The sequence below is a fragment of the Meriones unguiculatus genome, chromosome 2, assembly GCF_030254825.1.
Source record: "Meriones unguiculatus strain TT.TT164.6M chromosome 2, Bangor_MerUng_6.1, whole genome shotgun sequence".
Classification (NCBI taxonomy): domain Eukaryota; kingdom Metazoa; phylum Chordata; class Mammalia; order Rodentia; family Muridae; genus Meriones; species Meriones unguiculatus.
In genome coordinates this window covers 62,608,397-62,625,659 of record NC_083350.1, presented here as the reverse complement: position 1 = coordinate 62,625,659, position 17,263 = coordinate 62,608,397, and the positions used below count along the sequence as shown (strand labels likewise).

The 17,263-nt window shown below is 43.5% G+C and overlaps 1 protein-coding gene across 8 annotated transcripts in view; it reads left to right on the top strand.

Annotated features, from left to right (window-relative positions):
- The window catches only part of Fhod3 (formin homology 2 domain containing 3), a 410,673-nt gene that overhangs the window by 181,090 nt on the left and 212,320 nt on the right, over window positions 1-17,263 (top strand). For all 8 annotated transcript variants that reach the window (XM_060377581.1, XM_060377579.1, XM_060377576.1 and 5 more), the window contains exon 5: window positions 5,784-5,889. In XM_060377581.1, coding sequence (XP_060233564.1) covers window positions 5,784-5,889 — 106 coding nt within the window. The remainder of the gene's footprint in view (window positions 1-5,783; window positions 5,890-17,263) is intronic.

The window sequence follows — 17,263 nt, the reverse complement described above, 5'->3', positions numbered from 1 at the left end:
CTTGGAGTATAGCTGTCTAGGCTCACTATTTTTCCCATTATAATTTTACACTCATGTATACATTCTATTTTCCTTCAATTCCTGTCTTATTCATGTCTTTAAAAGTTTTTCTTTGTTGATGGTATTTTTAGCCTGAGTGAGTTTCTCTCTGTTGAGAGGGACTAGGCAAAGAAGTGGGGGAAAAAAATCTAACCCACTCACACATTCTTATCTTCTTTTTTTTTAAATATTGCTTTATTCACTTTTCATCTCTATAACAGCCTTTATCCTCTCCTTCTAGTCCCACCCTTCTACCTTCTTTCTTCTTTCCCCTTTCTCTCCTTCTCTTCAGAAATGGGGAACACATACCCCCTCAACCTACCCTGGTTCATCAAGTCACATCAGGACTAAGCATATCCTCTTTCACCAAGGCCAGACAAGGCAACCCAGCTGGGGTAAACTGATCCAAAAGCAGGCAACAGAGTCCATGTCAGAACCAGCCCCTACGCCACTTGCTAGGGGACCCACATGAAGACCAAGTTACATATGTGTAGGGGACCTAGATCCAGTCCATGCATGCACTTCGGTTGGTGGCTAAGTCTTTATGAGCCCCCATGGGCTTGACTTTGTTGTTCTTCTTGTAAAATTCTCCACCTTTATTCCCCTTTCCACCCACCTCTCCCTGCTAAGAGGGGCTAGGCAAAAAGGTGGGCAAAAAAAAAATCTAACCCAGCCATTCTCAAAATCTAACCCACACATTCTCACTTTCTTTAAATTTGTTCAGTCATGCTGTCACTTCTTTCCAGGATGGGATCCCTTTCCTGGTGGAAATTTCTAAAGATATGTCCTCTTTTCTCCCACACCCTGAGTCCATTGCTGGGAGCATGGTTCCTCTGTCATGTCATAATAAACTTGTATCTTCTTATCACATGGAAAGCAGGGAGCTATCTATGAGATAACACTAAAATTTTCTTCCCCAAAGCTCTCAGAAGCAAACTGAAGGGTTGCCCACTGTTGTCCAGAGATCGAATAATACATATCAGTCAAAATAATTGCTGTGGATTTGGACAGGCAGAGAAACTGCACTGATGAACACATTCACCAGGACACTAAAACTAACAATGATAGACAGAAAGAGTAGGAAGTGGGTGCTAGTGGACTACGTACTGGGAAAAGCGTAAGCGTTCAGAATCTCACATTCTTCTTGCCTTTTCCTGTTGAACTTTAAGAACGTCTCCTTTAAAAAAACTAAAGCCTTTGTAGGTAATGAAGAACAATAGAAAGCCACTGTTTGTGGCTCCTAATGAATCCATTAATGAATTAATAATACAACAAAAGTTGCTAACATGACAGAAACAAGGTGCCACCAGATATTAGGTACCTCCTGATGGAAGTATAAAGTATGATGTGGTCAAGACAACAGATCAGCACTGGGTTCAGACATGAATCCAACTACAAATACTTGAAGACAGAGGCACATGTTAAACATCACCTCAGGAAAATGATCTACCAAACTGTGGGCTGCTCTACAGGATGAATGACTTTCTTCAACATGGAAGCTAATGAGGGTAGGCTTGTTATCTTCCATTAAATCGATGTTTCTGAGTTTTAGACTCGTAAAAATGAATTACCATACATGGACCTTGTCATGGTTTGAGCTCTGTGGCTGTAATAAAACACTCTGACCAAGAGCAACTTAGGCAAGGAAAGTGTTTATTTCAGCTTACACTTCCAGGTCATAGTCTACTGTTGAAGGAAGTGAGGGCAGGAACTTAAGGCCTGGTTGTAGGAATCATGGAGGAATGCTGTTTACTAACTTAATCTCTGGCTCGTGTTCATCCAGCTTTCTTACATAGCTGAGACAAAGCTGCGTAAGAATGGTACTAGCCACAGTGGGCTGGGCCTTTCCATGCCAGTCATCAATCCAGACCATCTTTTACAGACATGGCCACAGGTCAATCTGATCTGGGTAATTTCTTGAAATTGACAATAACTAACCAAGACAATTTGAATAAATAGTGATGACTGACCATATGTCTGGTAATTTTTTTAACCTTAAAATATGTCTTATGAATACCCATTTTAACAATGTTTCCATAGTTGGACATGCAGTCTGCGAATTGCTTCTGGTTATATAGTAGGAGAAGATAGAATTATAGATAAGACAAGACTGCTGTGGGTTCATTCACACCTATGTTCGTGGGATTATTTGTTTTACATACAGTGAGATTTTCCTAAGTTGAAAAGTTAGAAAGAAAACCAAATAAACTTGTGCAGACTTATTATACAGTCTTTGAACTTATGTACCCCTTGGTGTGTGCCCTTTGAGTTTCTCCTGTTGATTCATGAAAGGTTTTTTTTAATTTTTTTTACTATTAATTACACTTTATTCATTTTGTATTCCCCCATAAGCCCCTTCCTTACCCCCTCCCGATCCCACCCTCTCCCTTCCTCATGCATGCCCCTCCCCAAGTCCACTGATAGGAGAGGTCCTCTTCTCCTTCTTTCTGATCTTAGTCTATCAGATCACATCAGGAGTGGCTGCATTGTCATCTTCTGTGGCCTGGTAAGGCTGCTCCCCCCTTAGGGGGAGGGGATCAAAGAGCAGACCAATCAGATTATGTCAGAGGCAGTCCCTCTTCCCATTACTATGTAACCCACTTGGACACTGAACTATCATGTGCTACATTTGTGCAGAGGTTCTAGGTTATCTCCATGAATAGTCCTTGGTTGGAGTATGAGTCTCTGGGAAGTCCCAGCGACTCATGAAAGGGTTTTTGAACAGCTAGGCTAGCACTGTGTAGACAAATATGAAGGAAGGTGCTTGCTACCAGGAGTTTTGAGTCTGGTTTGAAGATCACACACAGGAACAGAAAACTACAGTCAAGAGCAGTCAAAAGGTTAACTGCATCTGACAGGCAGCCTGCTGTGGAAGGCTCAGGTTGGTGCCTTCCATATTTTTGGTTCCGCATCTTCATCATCTCTTGAGTTTTCTAGGCAAGGAGGTTCTTTAGAAACTCTTCTTTTAAAAGCTTAAAAAAGAAAGACATTGGTCATTTGGATTGAGTTAGATTTTCTTGATTAATAGGCATTAACAATAACAACAACAAAATTAATTAAAAAAAGAAAAAACTAATTGCCTATTAAAAATGGTACTCAACTAAAAACAACAACAACAATAACAACAACAACAACAACACCCAAGTCAAAGACAATAAAACACAGCTGCTGGTTCAAGGGTTATTGGCACTTGCTGTGAGGCTTGAAACCCTGAATTAGATACCCCAAGCCCAGAAAATGGATGGAGAACCAACTCGCAGAAGCTGCCACTGATCTCCACCTGGGTGCAGTATAATGCACTTTGACATGTGTGCATGTACATACACACACATACACAAAGTAATTGTAAGAAAAATACTTAAAAAATAATAATTCAATGAATAGCTCCTACAGAAAATTCTGGAGTGTGGCAGTAATCCCTTATCAGATGGTGAGAACATTTTAATTTCATAATTGTCTAAAGCCTGTGTCTTAAGAATCATGTGTAAGTGCCTATGCATTTCAGGATATGTATTTAAAATCTAGGACTTTGCCAATTTGGAAGACTTTCTCCACATTTATTATCCTCAAGTATCTCCTTCCACGGCATCTTATCTACACGGATCCATGCATTTTTAGCAAAGGGTCTGAGTTAGTCTCATGAACACCGTCTGGCCTGTCCAGTGCTTTTTTCCGAGAGCCTTTGCCAGACACTCAGCTCTCTGGTATATTAATATTAGTGATTAGCTTGAGTGGTTTCTTGAGAGCTTGTTCGCACTTTTTCACCATGAAGTCATGTGTGAATCTAGTTTTAGTTAAAGCAATAAACATTTGTTACATGCTTAGAAAACCCTCCTGACTAGACATGAGCTCATCTGCATGTCCAGTTTTCACATACGCTGCTGGAAAAGGGGACGAAGGGAGGGAGAAGTATTTTTTTATTTCCTTTATACCTACCAGTGTAAAGTAATTTTCCAAAGACTCACGATACTGTCCCATTTTCTCTTTCTTCCCCAGCCATGATTATCTCAAAGTCTGAGTTCACACAGCTGTCTTTCATTATGTTCAGCCTTGCTCCCGCTACCCCCGAGCTGGCGCTGACCCTGCCTCACAACATCGCTTCCCAGAGACCTGTACTATGTCTGCCCACATTTAGCTCAAAACTCCCATCCATATAAATGAAAAAATGTCATATAATAAAGTGGTTGATTGCATGTCGAGACGGGAGAATTGTTCCAGGTCATCTATTTTCTTTTTTAGTGATAAACCATGGTTGTTATGACTGTCGAGGTCCTCCATCACTCCTTTGGCTTTCTGTATTCTCATTGCTGGGGTTCGTTTGTGAAGTTTCTGCTCCGTTGTTTGTTATAACTAAGTATGGATGTTCCTGTTGTATCCTCCCTGCATTGCAGACGAGGTGCTCACTAATCTAGGAAATGTCCCTATCTCAGTGGAAGGAACCAGCAGTAGAAATACTGCTCCCCAGAATTTGGTTTTATAGCAACTTCCCAGGTTGAGGGCTGGCCAGACATAGTTCAGGGTTCCGGGCCAAGTGTGTTCTATTTCTCTGTTTCCTGCCCTCTGGAGTCTTAGACTATCTGTAAAGAGAGTTGTAGGAGATAGTGTTTCTTGAGTATTGAGTAGCACAGCTTGGGTCTCAGTTCAGCAGTTCCAATCCAGTGCTTCTACATAGAGTCCTGCTCCCTTGCCCTTTTAAAGATCTCCAGACAGTCTTCACGTGAAGGAGAGGATGGGTCCCTCTTAGAATCTCCAGCTTACCTAGAAGTAAGAAGGCTTTGATACAGCCTCAGAGCTCTCTCTACTGCAGCTCCCTCTTCCTCAGCCAGAAGTATGGGCCAGTTTGCTTATGTGATGAGTTCCTGTGAGGATCTCTAAGGGGCTTTCAAGGGTCCCCTGCTGAGCCTTTGTGGAGAGCTCTCATTGAGAGCCACTAGTTTAGCAGTCCTGAGTTTCTCTCTATGTCCTGCCTTCTACTGACCAAGGCAGCTGCTTCCAAGGATGGTGGGCTGCTATAGGGGAAGAGCTGCTTCTGTACTCTTTCCCTGAGCAACCAGCCATGCAAGGCAAGAGAAGAGGCCTCTTGGTCAACAGAGCATGCACAAGCCTCTTGTTGAAACTGCCATGCCAAGGCTATCCCAGGAGTGTGCTTTTCTTGACGGGTCGCGTGGGCACTGGATGCTCCTGTAGTGAGAAGCTGCACACAGAAGTTTCACACGCCCAGCATGTTGGGTCCTGTGGGGGGTCTGGCGTCTGGAGAGCTTGAAGAAGGAAAAGCAGAACAGTGTAAATCTTCCGGACAGGCAAGCGATTTGTTTGCTTCATCTTTGTTAGATTGCCCAGAAAACAATAATTGGTCTTTAGCAGATGTCTTTAGTGAAGACTTGTAAAATTCCTTAGGCAAGAGTTTGATGCCCACTCATGTGCACTTTTTTTTCTCTCTCTCTCTCAAAAAAAAACCCTCAAAAATAAATTTCAAAACAAAACAGAAAACCATAGGTGAAGAGGCTCTAGGAGGAGTTGGGGGATGGGGGAAAACATGATCAAAATGTATTGTCTGAAAAAAATTATATTAAAAAAATGTTTAATGTTAAGACACTTCATTTGAATGGAGCAGAATCTCCTCAGGGTCATTTTACTTTAAAGTTTCCTGAAGAGTATGAATAATGTAGCATGGATAGAAGGTAGACAGGGATGTGAACACTTAAAAAAATTCATTTCATTTCTATCATCTTTTCTTCTGCCAGGATGACAAGGACTTGGTGCACGAATTTGTCATGGCTGAAGGCCTGACATGTTTGATCAAGGTGGGAGCTGAGGCGGATCAGAACTATCAGAACTACATCCTGAGGGGTGAGTCATGGGAGCCCCTCTGTGCAGAGGCCAGGTTCTTCGTCAGGAGCTCACATGCCGGGAGCTTTGCAAGAAATCTGGGACAATGGAGCAAAGACCCCTTGTGCTAACTCATGGCATTTCCATCAGTGTCAGCTCTTAGTCAGCTGGGGTCAGAGCTGCCTTGGTTTCTTCTAGGTTGCTAAGAACAAAGACCAGGTGACTCACTTTTTTAATAACCCCCTTGATTTGGTAAGGAGAGGCACACTCTAATTGGGCTTAGGTAGACTTTTCATTTTAACTCAAAGCCACCCAGAACTAAAATCTGATTCATTTCTAGGAGGAAAAAAAAAATTCTTTTAAAACTTGAGTCATCCTCTGTGGGGCTCTCATCAAACTGCACATTGCTGGCCATGGCTTCCTGTTTTAGATTAGTAGGTCTCAGGTGGGCCTTGCATTGTAAGGAGTGATTCCAGTTGCTGCCTTGTAATTTAATGTGCAAATTAGTGCAAGGGCGGCTTTGAAGACTCCTGTTGCCATTCAGAGCTAATGGTCTTTTTCAATGGTGGTGATTTGGGTGCCTATGCAAAATAAATTTCTCCTATAAAAAAAAACAAAACAAACCCTGAAACCTGCACTCAGGTTGGGCAGAAACCATTGTTTTGAACTACAAAAGGAGACATTTCACATAAGTCAATGCTATCCCCATGTTATAGTTGAAAATAACGGAGACTCAGAGAAGTCAATGCTTGTGCCTAAAGATGTCACTTTCCCTGGGTTTTGGCCAAGCAGAGACTCTGTGCTGGCCCAGGTCAGGAAGGTTCCAGGTTCTCCGGTCTCTTCAGTGTGAATCACTGTGACCCCACAAACTGCATATTGATACTCATTTAAAAAATAAAAGTAGAACACTCCACAAACCACTTCTAGTTTTCCCTTGGGTGAAGGGAAAGTGCACGAGCTGTGTGATTTAGTATTGGATGCCCATGGTTAGGCTTGACTGAGGCAACAGCAGGGCCACTTGCCCTGGGAACACTTCCTTATGTCCTGTGCTGTCATCTAGCTCCTGCTAAGTCAAGCTTTCCTTCCCCACCTGGTGCTAATGAAAACCCCCACAACAGAAGGCACAAGGGAAAACTCCCTGGGATCCCTGAGCACCTTTTCAAGTCGGTGTTTATTGTTTGGGTTTGCCTTGAGAAATTCTGTGTGTGTATTAGAGGATGCCTTCCTTGCCACCTCTCTTTGCTCTGTGGTGCATCGATGCCTGTCTGTGAGGTGACAGGTTGGCTTCTTCTGTTACCTTCCCATCTTTTCTCGGGCTTGTTGTAGATTTGAACCAGTTTTCAGGAAGGACACTTGACTGTTAAGATGCGTGATTTCTGTCCTTCATATAATTCAACCATTAACATGTATGATTCTCACATGTAAACATCTATCTCCATATGCATCCAACTCTGGGCAAGGAACAAGGCCTTCAGCGGTATTTAGGTCAATCTATCAGAAAAGATAAGAATTTTATCAGACCTCTCAATTATAAATGAATCACATGATCACCTATAGCTGCAAGGGAGGCAGAGAAAGTAGGTGACTAGATTCTAGAGGAGGACCTTGATAGAAAATCTGACTTTGTGCCTAGAGGGTGTTAGGTATGGCCATATTAAGGGATTTGGGAAGAGAAAATTTGGTATGACTAGGAAGAGCCCCCCCCCTCCACCACCCTCCCCCTCAGGAAGCAGCTGTGAAGTGCCACTCAATAGTTAGCCTTGATGGTACCCGGAGAATCTTTGTGCGTAGTACAAGTGGAGCTCAGTAGCTGAGTGTGGAGTGTTGTGAATTCTGCCCTCCAGCAACTGTACATGGTGTGGATGTCATGAGCTCTATTTAAACGCTCTGCCATACTGAGTGTCTATCCTGAAGAAGCTTGAAGTGGTTTGTTAACTTGCAGTGTTCTGATCTGGAATAGGAAGATCTAAGAGCACTTTCTGTGAGAATGCCTACTCATGACCCAGAGAGATTCTGGGAAGCTCATGCTACTCTCACTCTTGCTCTGAGAAAATGCCAACAACAGTTAAGACCCTCTTAGAAGGCACCAGCGCTTGGAAGATGCGAGGAGGGGTAATGCTTCGTCCCCACCACCAGGGTCTGACCTTCCCGCTTTACAACAGTGCCCATTTATTGGAGCCTAGAAGGCTTGCCACGCAGTCTCTGGAAAGTGAGTGGTCACTCACACCACTCAAGCACTCAAGTCACTCCCCAGCACCCTGCTTTCCACGGAAAGGCTATCTTTTGCCTGTCCTATGTTCACCACGACATGAGATTCGCGGCAACGAGGGCATGGTGCTCGCTGAGCAGCACCCTGTGATGTATCTGTGCCAAGAAAAGTACCTTCTGGGAGCATATAAATGACATATTTCTTGGGGTGTGACCTTTTTTGTTTTTATACAAGGAAACTATCATTTTCCCTAACCTACATGTTGAGTCACTTCTCTGTGTCTTCAACAAAGCTCTTGTGAACACCTTTTGTGTGTGTGTGTGTGTGTGTGTGTTACAGTCGGTTGCCAGCAGTCACCAGACATTCACAGTCAAGAATAACCTTCAAATTGCTTCTATCTGCCCAGCCATGATTGGACCATATTATGTGGGAATGGGAATGGAGGAGGGGCAGATGGCAATCAAGAGAAAGAGGCCTGCAAAAGTTTTATAGTTATGTGATTGCTTTTTGTTGAGAGCACAGCAAGACACATGGGACCACTCAGAGCACCCCAGAGGGCCTGTCCAGCAGCAGCAGGAGTGGGGACTGTGGTCAAGCACCTTCATGGTAGTTTCTGAGGGGAGGAGCAGATGAAATAAAAGAAGCAGGCCTGTAGGCATGAAGGTTAATGTTCACTGAGGACATGAAAGGATTTAGAATCACATAGCAGACATGCCTTGGGGATTAACCTGAGGAGAGAAAACCAGCTCTGAATGTGGGTGGTACTACCCCAGAAGGTGTGGGTTCTGGATGAAATAAAAAGAAGGAAGCAGGATGGCCATTAGCATTTCTTTCTGCTTATTGACTGGGTGCAATGTGTCCAGGCGCCTCACATTCTTGCTGTCATCCCCAGAGACCTGCTTGCCATCACTGTTCTGCTACAGTAGACTGTGCTCTCAACCCGTGAGCCACAATAAACGCTTCTTTCCTAAGTTGCTTTTGTCAGGTATTTCATCGCAGCAATGAGAACAATAACCAACAGGACCGGTCTGGCTTTGTATAGTTACGTCAGCAGGCTTTGAGGCCCATCGTTGTCTCTGGAGTGATCAGGGCTTGTACATGGTGACTTCAGCTGTGGGACACTGGTACAGGAGTGGTTGAAGGTGGTGGGCTACTCAGGAAGGGGAACTGACTGGCTTGAAAACTGGGCCAGGGAGCAGTTAGGAAAGAACACTGCTGTCAGGTGGCTCTGGACTAGCTGCTGCCCTGTGAAGTTACCTCTAGGGTCACTCAAGAGCTTGGCTTCAGGTGACCACATGTGGGCCCCACGGACCTGAAGGAGCAGCAGGGGGAGAAGCCAGCACTTGTCTGTATCTGCTTTTAGAACACTCTAATTATCTATGAAGAAATTTGATGTGATAATTTCCTACTCAGCCCTGTCAGCGTATGGCAGTGGTGGTGGTATGTATGTGTGTGTGTGTTAAGCTTTATTTTACGTGTTTTGCCTGCATGTATGTCTGTGTGCCACATAGACATACATGTACCCGGTGCCCTTACAGGCCAGAAGAGGGTATTGAATCTCCTGAAACTGGAGTTATAGATGATTGTGCATCACCATGTAAGTGCTGGGAATCGATCCTGGTTCCTCTGGAAGAGCAGCCAGTGTTCTTAACCATTAAGCCACCTCTCTGGCCCCGTGTTTGAGTTTGTTTGTTGGTTGGTTTTTCGATATAGTGGCCCAGGCATTGGTTACGTTACACTGAGTGTCTATTGCCTGAGAGGTAAAGACAGGTTTGGGTTCCAGGGAAGCCAAACACTTTCCACAAATGTGAGCAAGCTCCGGGGAAAAGGTCTTAGCTGCGCAACATGGAGAAATAATATTTATCTGAGTTATTATTCTTGGATGGTTATAGCTAATGATCTACAGTTTTTCGGGATAGCCAGTATTTAATATAAATGTACCGTGGAATTTTATACCTCACAATTATGCTTATGGAAGGAGGACCTAGAGTGGTATATTCCTGGGAACTTAAACTTTCCACAAACATTACCAAGGCTTTGCTTTGGGCCACGTGCCACATCAGGCCCAGAGGCTGAGATGATGAAACCATGATTGAACCCTGACCTACAGCAGATGCCTAACACGCTTTAGATACTGTATTCATGTGTAAAAATTGCACATACAAAGAGAAAGATGTGCGAAAGCCATAAGGCCAGCGTATATTTTGGCAGAACCCCAAGAGAAGCGTTTTTTAAAAGATATTTATTTTTTCTTCTTTCTTTCTTTTTTTTAATTTTAATTTTAATTTTTTTTTTTGAGGCAGGGTCTCACTATGTGGCTCTGGCTGGCCCAGAACTTACTGTTCACATCAGACTGATCTCACACTCACAGAGTTCGACCTGGCTTTGTTTTGTGGGTGCTGGGATCAAAGGCATGCAATACCACACCTGGCTCATGTGAAGAAATTTGATTTGATCATCTTGCTGAAAGCAAATATTAGTCACAAACACCATAGTTACTATCATAGCTACATTAAAAAAACACTCATGTAGCTTAGTTCTTTAATTATATAAGACAAATACAGATGTTTTTACCCCCATTGCATTTTTATAAATGTTGTAAATACTGTCAAGATTTCAAAATGCAGAGACTTGAAATTTAAATGTCAGAATTCAATGATTGAATTTTTTAAATGTGGTTTATATACATGACGGAGTTTGATTCATCCATAAAGAAAAACAAAATGGTGTCATGTGTAGTAGAACTGATGGAATTGAAGATTGTTCTGCTAGGTGTAATAAGGCAGACACAGACAGACAAATGTCATGTGCTTTTTCTCACATACAGAATCTGTATGTATATGTGTATCTAGATCACCTATGTCTATACCTATGTGTGTGTAAATACACGTGTACACATGTATTTGCATGGAATGGAAGGGAGACTGTTGGAGAAGAAGAGTTCTGAGAGGTAGGAAGAGAAAGAAATCGAAAGACAGCATGTTGCATGTTTTCTTTCTTAAATAGAATGTAGATGTAACTCTGTGTGAAAGCACAGTGGGGGCTGTTTGGCCTGTGGGAGGAACTGGTTTGGGGGTGATGGGTGGAGTCGTTCAGGAAGGGAGAAGAGTTGAGGAAAGACAGTAGGGGTGGTAAGTACGAGAGAAGTACGGTGATATGAAAATGTCATGATGAAAATCATTATTTTGTATTAAAATGTTAATTTAAAGGAAAAAAAGAGTTCATGATTGCTTAAAACAAACAACAAACAAAAACAGGACCTAGCCTTAACTAGATTCCATTATAGAAAAAAGAAAATCCTAAGTGTCATACCCATGAGGGGGTTCTTGGAGAGTTGGGGTATAGCCAGGTGGTGTTTGTCAGCACCTACTGTGGCAGAAGCAGGAAACCTGAGCAGAGAGAGATGATGGATGATGGATGTCATGGCCACATGGAAAGACTTTGGTGTCTAGCCCAGAAAAATACCCATTTCTATTCTGTTCTAATTCTATTTTAGTGTTTCGGATCAGAGGAGGCAAACGGGAAGTGGGGTCTCGATGTCAGAGGGGTGGGCAGAGGGGTCACCAAAATGGCCATAAGGTGAGGAAATGGAAGCAGAGGAGCATTGCTGCTTGGTTTCTGAGCCATGGTGAGGCCTCGGTTTCTGATTTTTCTGTTGACCACTGAGCCCCACTCCTCCTCTTTCTTTTATTCTCCTCCTGATCACTCTGCTGGGCTAGTCACTACTCTTGCTCTCTTGCTGAGGAGGATTTCTGTGCTGGGTCTAGACTTCAGAGACATCTTGGTGGCTGCATCCTTGACCTGATATGGATGACATCACTGTGCTCTGTGTCCTGTGGTGCCACCAGCCCCACGTGACCTGAGGCCAGTGTCTAGGATACACCTGCTTGTTTGATGTCACTATTCTTACAGAGTGCGTGTGTGTGGTGGTGGACTCTTCTCAATAAGGAATCATGCCAGCTGGCCCAAATTGACAGCCTGTGGAGCCAAGTAGGGCCTGCAGCTCATTACTACTTTACCTAATATGTGTAAATTTAAAAAAAAAAGTAATTGTGAACACTGATAAATTGTTACAAGACACTGAGTTCAAGCACTAGGTCCTCACTGCTGCGTGGCCACAGTTACAAGAGGAAGCAGCCCCTCCCTGTGCCCTAGGCATGTGGCTCTGGCATCTATACGATCCGCCACTCATAACGTGTTTTCCTGGAGCTATTCTACTTTATTTTGCTGCTGTTTTGCCTCTTATGCACTTACATTTGAGACCTCTGACTGATGACATCATCACCTAAAGTAGAAAAGACCAGCTCTGGTCCAGAAGTTGTGATGTCATCACTACTTCTTGCATTTGATTCTCAAGTCCAAGCTGCAAGCTTTTTTTTTTTTTCCTAACTTTTTTTTTCTCTAGCAGTTTTCAAACTGTTCAAATCTCAGCACTCTGGTGTGCCTCTTTTCCTCTTTTCCACCAAGGCAAGCCATGAATCTGTAAGGGCAGAAAGCTGTCATCCAAAACCAACAGTAACTTCCAGTCAAAATAGTACAGCTTGGGAGACAGGCAGTGAGCAAGGAGGGCCACTGAGAAGGACTGCGGTGTGTTGAAGGGTTCTGGTTGGAAACTGGCTACACTGGCTGAACCTGAGTTGGATAACAGGCTTTCATCTCAGTTCAAAATCTTGTACCTCACATGCAAGTCCACCTTTTTGACCAAGTTCCATCTAAAACGAGAGTGTCAGCAGTGAGGCCCATGGCATAAAACTGTCCCAACACAGACACATCGAAAAAGATAGCTACAAGGCTGGAGAGAGGGCTCAGACATCAGAGGACTGGCTACTCTTCCACAGGACAGGGGTTTGACTTGCAGGACCAACATGGTGGCTCACAACTGTCTATAACTCCAGTTCCAGGGGTCCAACACCCTCTTCTTGCCTCCATAGGCACTGCACGCATATGGCACACAGACACACTTGCAGGCAAAACACCCATAACATGCAAAAAAAAAACTGCCTATAAAATAATAAATGACAGCCATACGAATATGGAATGATGTAGACATTTCTTTTTAAAATAATAAAAGACAACCATTCGAATATGGAATGATGTAGATGTTTTTCTTTAAACATGCAAGTAGCTTTTATGGCGTTTTTGTTTTGCCGATTAAATTGTGAAAATTGAATATTTTGAACAACAGCTATCATATAAAGGTCAAACAGAAGCTCTCTCCACAGCCTGTGCTTTGATAAAAGTGGATGTATCTTTATGTTCATTGTCAGCATGTCCCTGGAAAAGTGTAGCTTACAAATGTGGCCCTGGGACACCCACAGACAGTTGTCATGGCATCGTAACATCCCTTAGATCTTAGCACAATTGTTTCTTTAAACCATAGCTCTGTCATGTGAACAGGATAGCACCCACTGAGTTATGGCAACCAAGGGGCACGTAGAAAGCTCGCCTGAAGGACTCAGCTATACTCTTTATTGTCACTATACTGATCATATGTTCAGGGCTGAGATTGTAACCTGCTACGCCTCAGGCTGGGTCTGAACTTAGAAACTGAGACTTTAAAGATGTATCCGAATGCAAATGAGGTTGTTAGGGTGGTCACTAACCCAATGTGGCTATCATTCTTATAAGAGGCACTAAGACTACAGACCTGTATGGAAGGAAGACCACCTTCTAAAAACCAAGGGGAAGAGGGCTCACAAGAAACCGTCTCGGCTGAACCCAGATGCCTCCATCTTGGACTTTGTGTTCACAAGACTGAGGCGATGAGGTTTTGTTATTTCAACCTCCCAGCCTGTAATATTTGTATAGAAGCCTGTGCTGATATGGCAATTCTTATACAGAATTTTCTGGAAGTCATTTGTGCCTTTTCCAATGCAAAAGTCTCAGAGATGGAGTTGTCAGACTAGACGGTATGCACATTTCCATATTGTTTTAGACCAAATAATTTATTTGAGGCCTAATGGTCTCATCAGTCTTTGTCATCCTGGTGATTTGGGTATAATTTTTCTTACCAAAGAATTTTACAGTCATTAAAAAATGATTTTGAAACTTTGGTTGTCATGCATTTGAATGTGTCACTTGATTTATAAGGAATTTACATTATTACCTGAAGGTTATAAATTTTTGTCTTTGTGGACTTCTGTTTCTTGGGATTTTCCAATCACATGTTGGCCATCTAACTTTTTTGTGCTGTAGTGAGATTCTATAGCATGAGCCTAACAGTCATTATCATTTTAATCAGAGTAGCTATGGCTGCCTGCAAATGACCCTCAAGATGGGGCCTGTTTATGGTCCTTTACAGAAGAAGAAGAAGAAGGAGAGAAGAGTCCAGCCACTCCTTCCTATATCTGCATCCTAGCTGTGCATAATTCTGATCCTTCTGCTGCGACATGGTCTCAGGGTGTCTTAAGGTGATGCCATATGTGGAGTGTGTAAGGGTAAGCAAAGTGGTGGTTCCATCTATGTAGTTGTCCTGGCTAGTCTTTTCTTGTTTTAATCAACTTGATAAAAGCTAGAGTTATTTGGAAAGAAAAACCTCAACTGAGAAAATGCCTCCATTAGGTTGCAAGTGTTTAGGGCATTTTCTTGACTAATGATTGATGTGTGAGGGCCCAGGTCACTAGGGATGTTTGCCATCTCCTGGGCACATGGTTCTGAGTGGAATAAGAAACAGGCTGAGCAAATCAGTAAGTAGGGCTTCTCCATGGCTTCTGTTTCAGTTCCTGACTCGACTTCTAACCCAACTTCCCTTCCTGATGAACTATATATAAACTGTAAGATGAACTAAATAAGCCCTTTCCTTTCTGGTTTTGGTTAGTGCTTTATCACAGCAACAGAAAGCAAACTATGACAGCAACTATGGGGGTGCCATCCATACTGGTGTGAAAGTTTTTTGATGATGTGGTTGCCTTGGGGTCATCCATGCTCTTGTAAGTAACTTCTTAACTATGCTCTGCAAGAAGCTGCTACCCTCAATGGTTCACCAAGCTAGACTTGAGTGGAATTCTTGTTTGCTCTCTGGTTGGTGCTGTCTTTAAGGCCAGCGAATGTTTTATCGCCCAGTGAAAACTTAGCATGTAGGTATGATGTTCTTTTCTCCCGGGCTTCAGCTTAGCACACCTGGGGTATGGCTCCCAGGGTAATTGGCTCCATGCTGAGAGGTTTGGACTAGGCAAGAGAGCCACAGTCTGCTCTTTCTGGGGACACCGAGATGGGAAGTCCCATTGGTGGTCGCTGGGTATCCAGGGTGACAGTGATGCTTCCTGCAAGTCTTCAGAGTGTTTGATCTATGGCCCCTTCTCTCCCTGCTGTCCTCTGTGTGGGACCTGCACCTCCTTCAGAAACTGGCCACACCCATCCTGTGTCTTCCTTTTTCCAATCCTTTCAGGAACAGGGGCAAAATATGGATTCAAGTTAAAACAGCTCCATGTCTCTCCTGATTTCTCCAGACTGAGTGACACTGTACCCTCAGCTGACTCTGCTGCCTCGATTTCTACAGTATTCTCTTTCCAGATCAGGAAGCCAAGGGTTTCCATTTGTCTGCGGCCTTCCCTGTTGTGTCTGTGCTGGAGCAGAGGTAGCTGTAGTATTATAGGTGTCTGGCTTCTGAGCTCTTCCCATCTGTGCTGGGACATCTGGGTGAATGTAAGAGGGGCTGGTTTGAGGTCTGCTGGGTTTTCTTTGTTTGATTTTGTTTCTTTTGGAAGTTCTGAATTACCTGAGTTAGCATAGCTTGTGGTCTGTGCCCTAACCATCTCCCACCAGAGTGGGCGAGAAAGGGCAGAGACAGGTCTACGATGCAACAAAATGCTTTTTAATACTCCTTCTGTTCTGAGGTCGGAGAGCCTGCTGGGATACAGTCCCAGCTCATCAGCCCGGCATAGCATTTGCTAGTGTGTGTGCTATTGTGCACCTGTTTCTGATGCCAGGTCGTTGCTGCCATCTTTAAGGATGATTTTGTTTTTCCCTTCTACTGTCATCCCAAGTACCCTTTATCCTATAATTATAGAATGCCTAGATCTTAATTTAAATTTTATAAATAAAAAACACTGTTGTTGGAAGTAAAGGTAGCAAACGGTAGCAGATACTTTATGTAGAAGATTCTACAGAGAAATGCACAACCGGGTATGCCTGGCAACATTACCTCCAGCTTGAAGCATCATTAGGCAGATTCGTGTGGACTTGCTGACATCGGACCCTTTTTAAACTTCAGAAATGGTGAAGTCGTATATTTAACTCGGTGCCGTTGTGTTGGTTTGAATGAGAATGCCTTCCGTAGGCTTGGGTATGTGAGCACTCGATTCCCAGTGGGCAGCACTGTTTGGGGAGGCGTAGGCAGTGCAGCATTGCTGAAAGACGTAAGCCCTTGGGTGTGGGCTTTGGGATTAAATAGTTTGTCCTTACTACTGGTTAGCTCTTTCCCATTCATGCTTGCGTGGACCCATGATCTCTCAGCTCTCTACTCTTCCTGCCATACCTTCCACTTGCCGCCATCCCTCTGGTCCACCGTGATGATCTCATCCCTCTGGAACCATGGGCCAAAATAAACTATGTCTTTTTTTTTTTTTTTTTTTTTTCAATGCAGTTTATTCAGGAACCTTGAACAATCCTCGGACCCTGGGGAAAGCCAGCCCACAGCTTAAATAGCCTCTGGGTAGCCAACCCAGGCGTGCCACGTGGGCAATGCAGATAGGTCCACATACATGGAAGCAAGCCAGATCCTCAGCCTTAGCCAAATGTGGAATTGTTCGTGACAGAGAGCACTCACCATCGGGAAGGTGGAAGGCGGAAACCAGCTCCATCTTTAAGGCATAGCATTCCTCAGCTCTCTACAGTTCCCCCTTTTTGTTTTAGACGCATCAAGCAAGAGTAGAGGTCTGATCTCTGATATTAGAAATAAATTGGGACTTTGTACCGATGTTCATTTCTGGGCAGACTGCTCAGACCCTGAACAATCATTTAGCCAATGTAGCTCATGCCTTAGTTGTACATAAAGGATTTAATGCTCAACTAAAAGGAAGCTTGATGGTGTTCAATCAGAGGATTGACCTCGTGCAGGAGCAAATTGATACCCTATGGCAAATCGCTCAACTTGGCTGTCAATGAAAATATGCTGGACTTTGAGTCACTAGCATATAACATGAGAATTTTTCCTGTGCTGCAAATCTGTCTAAACAATTGTCGAGC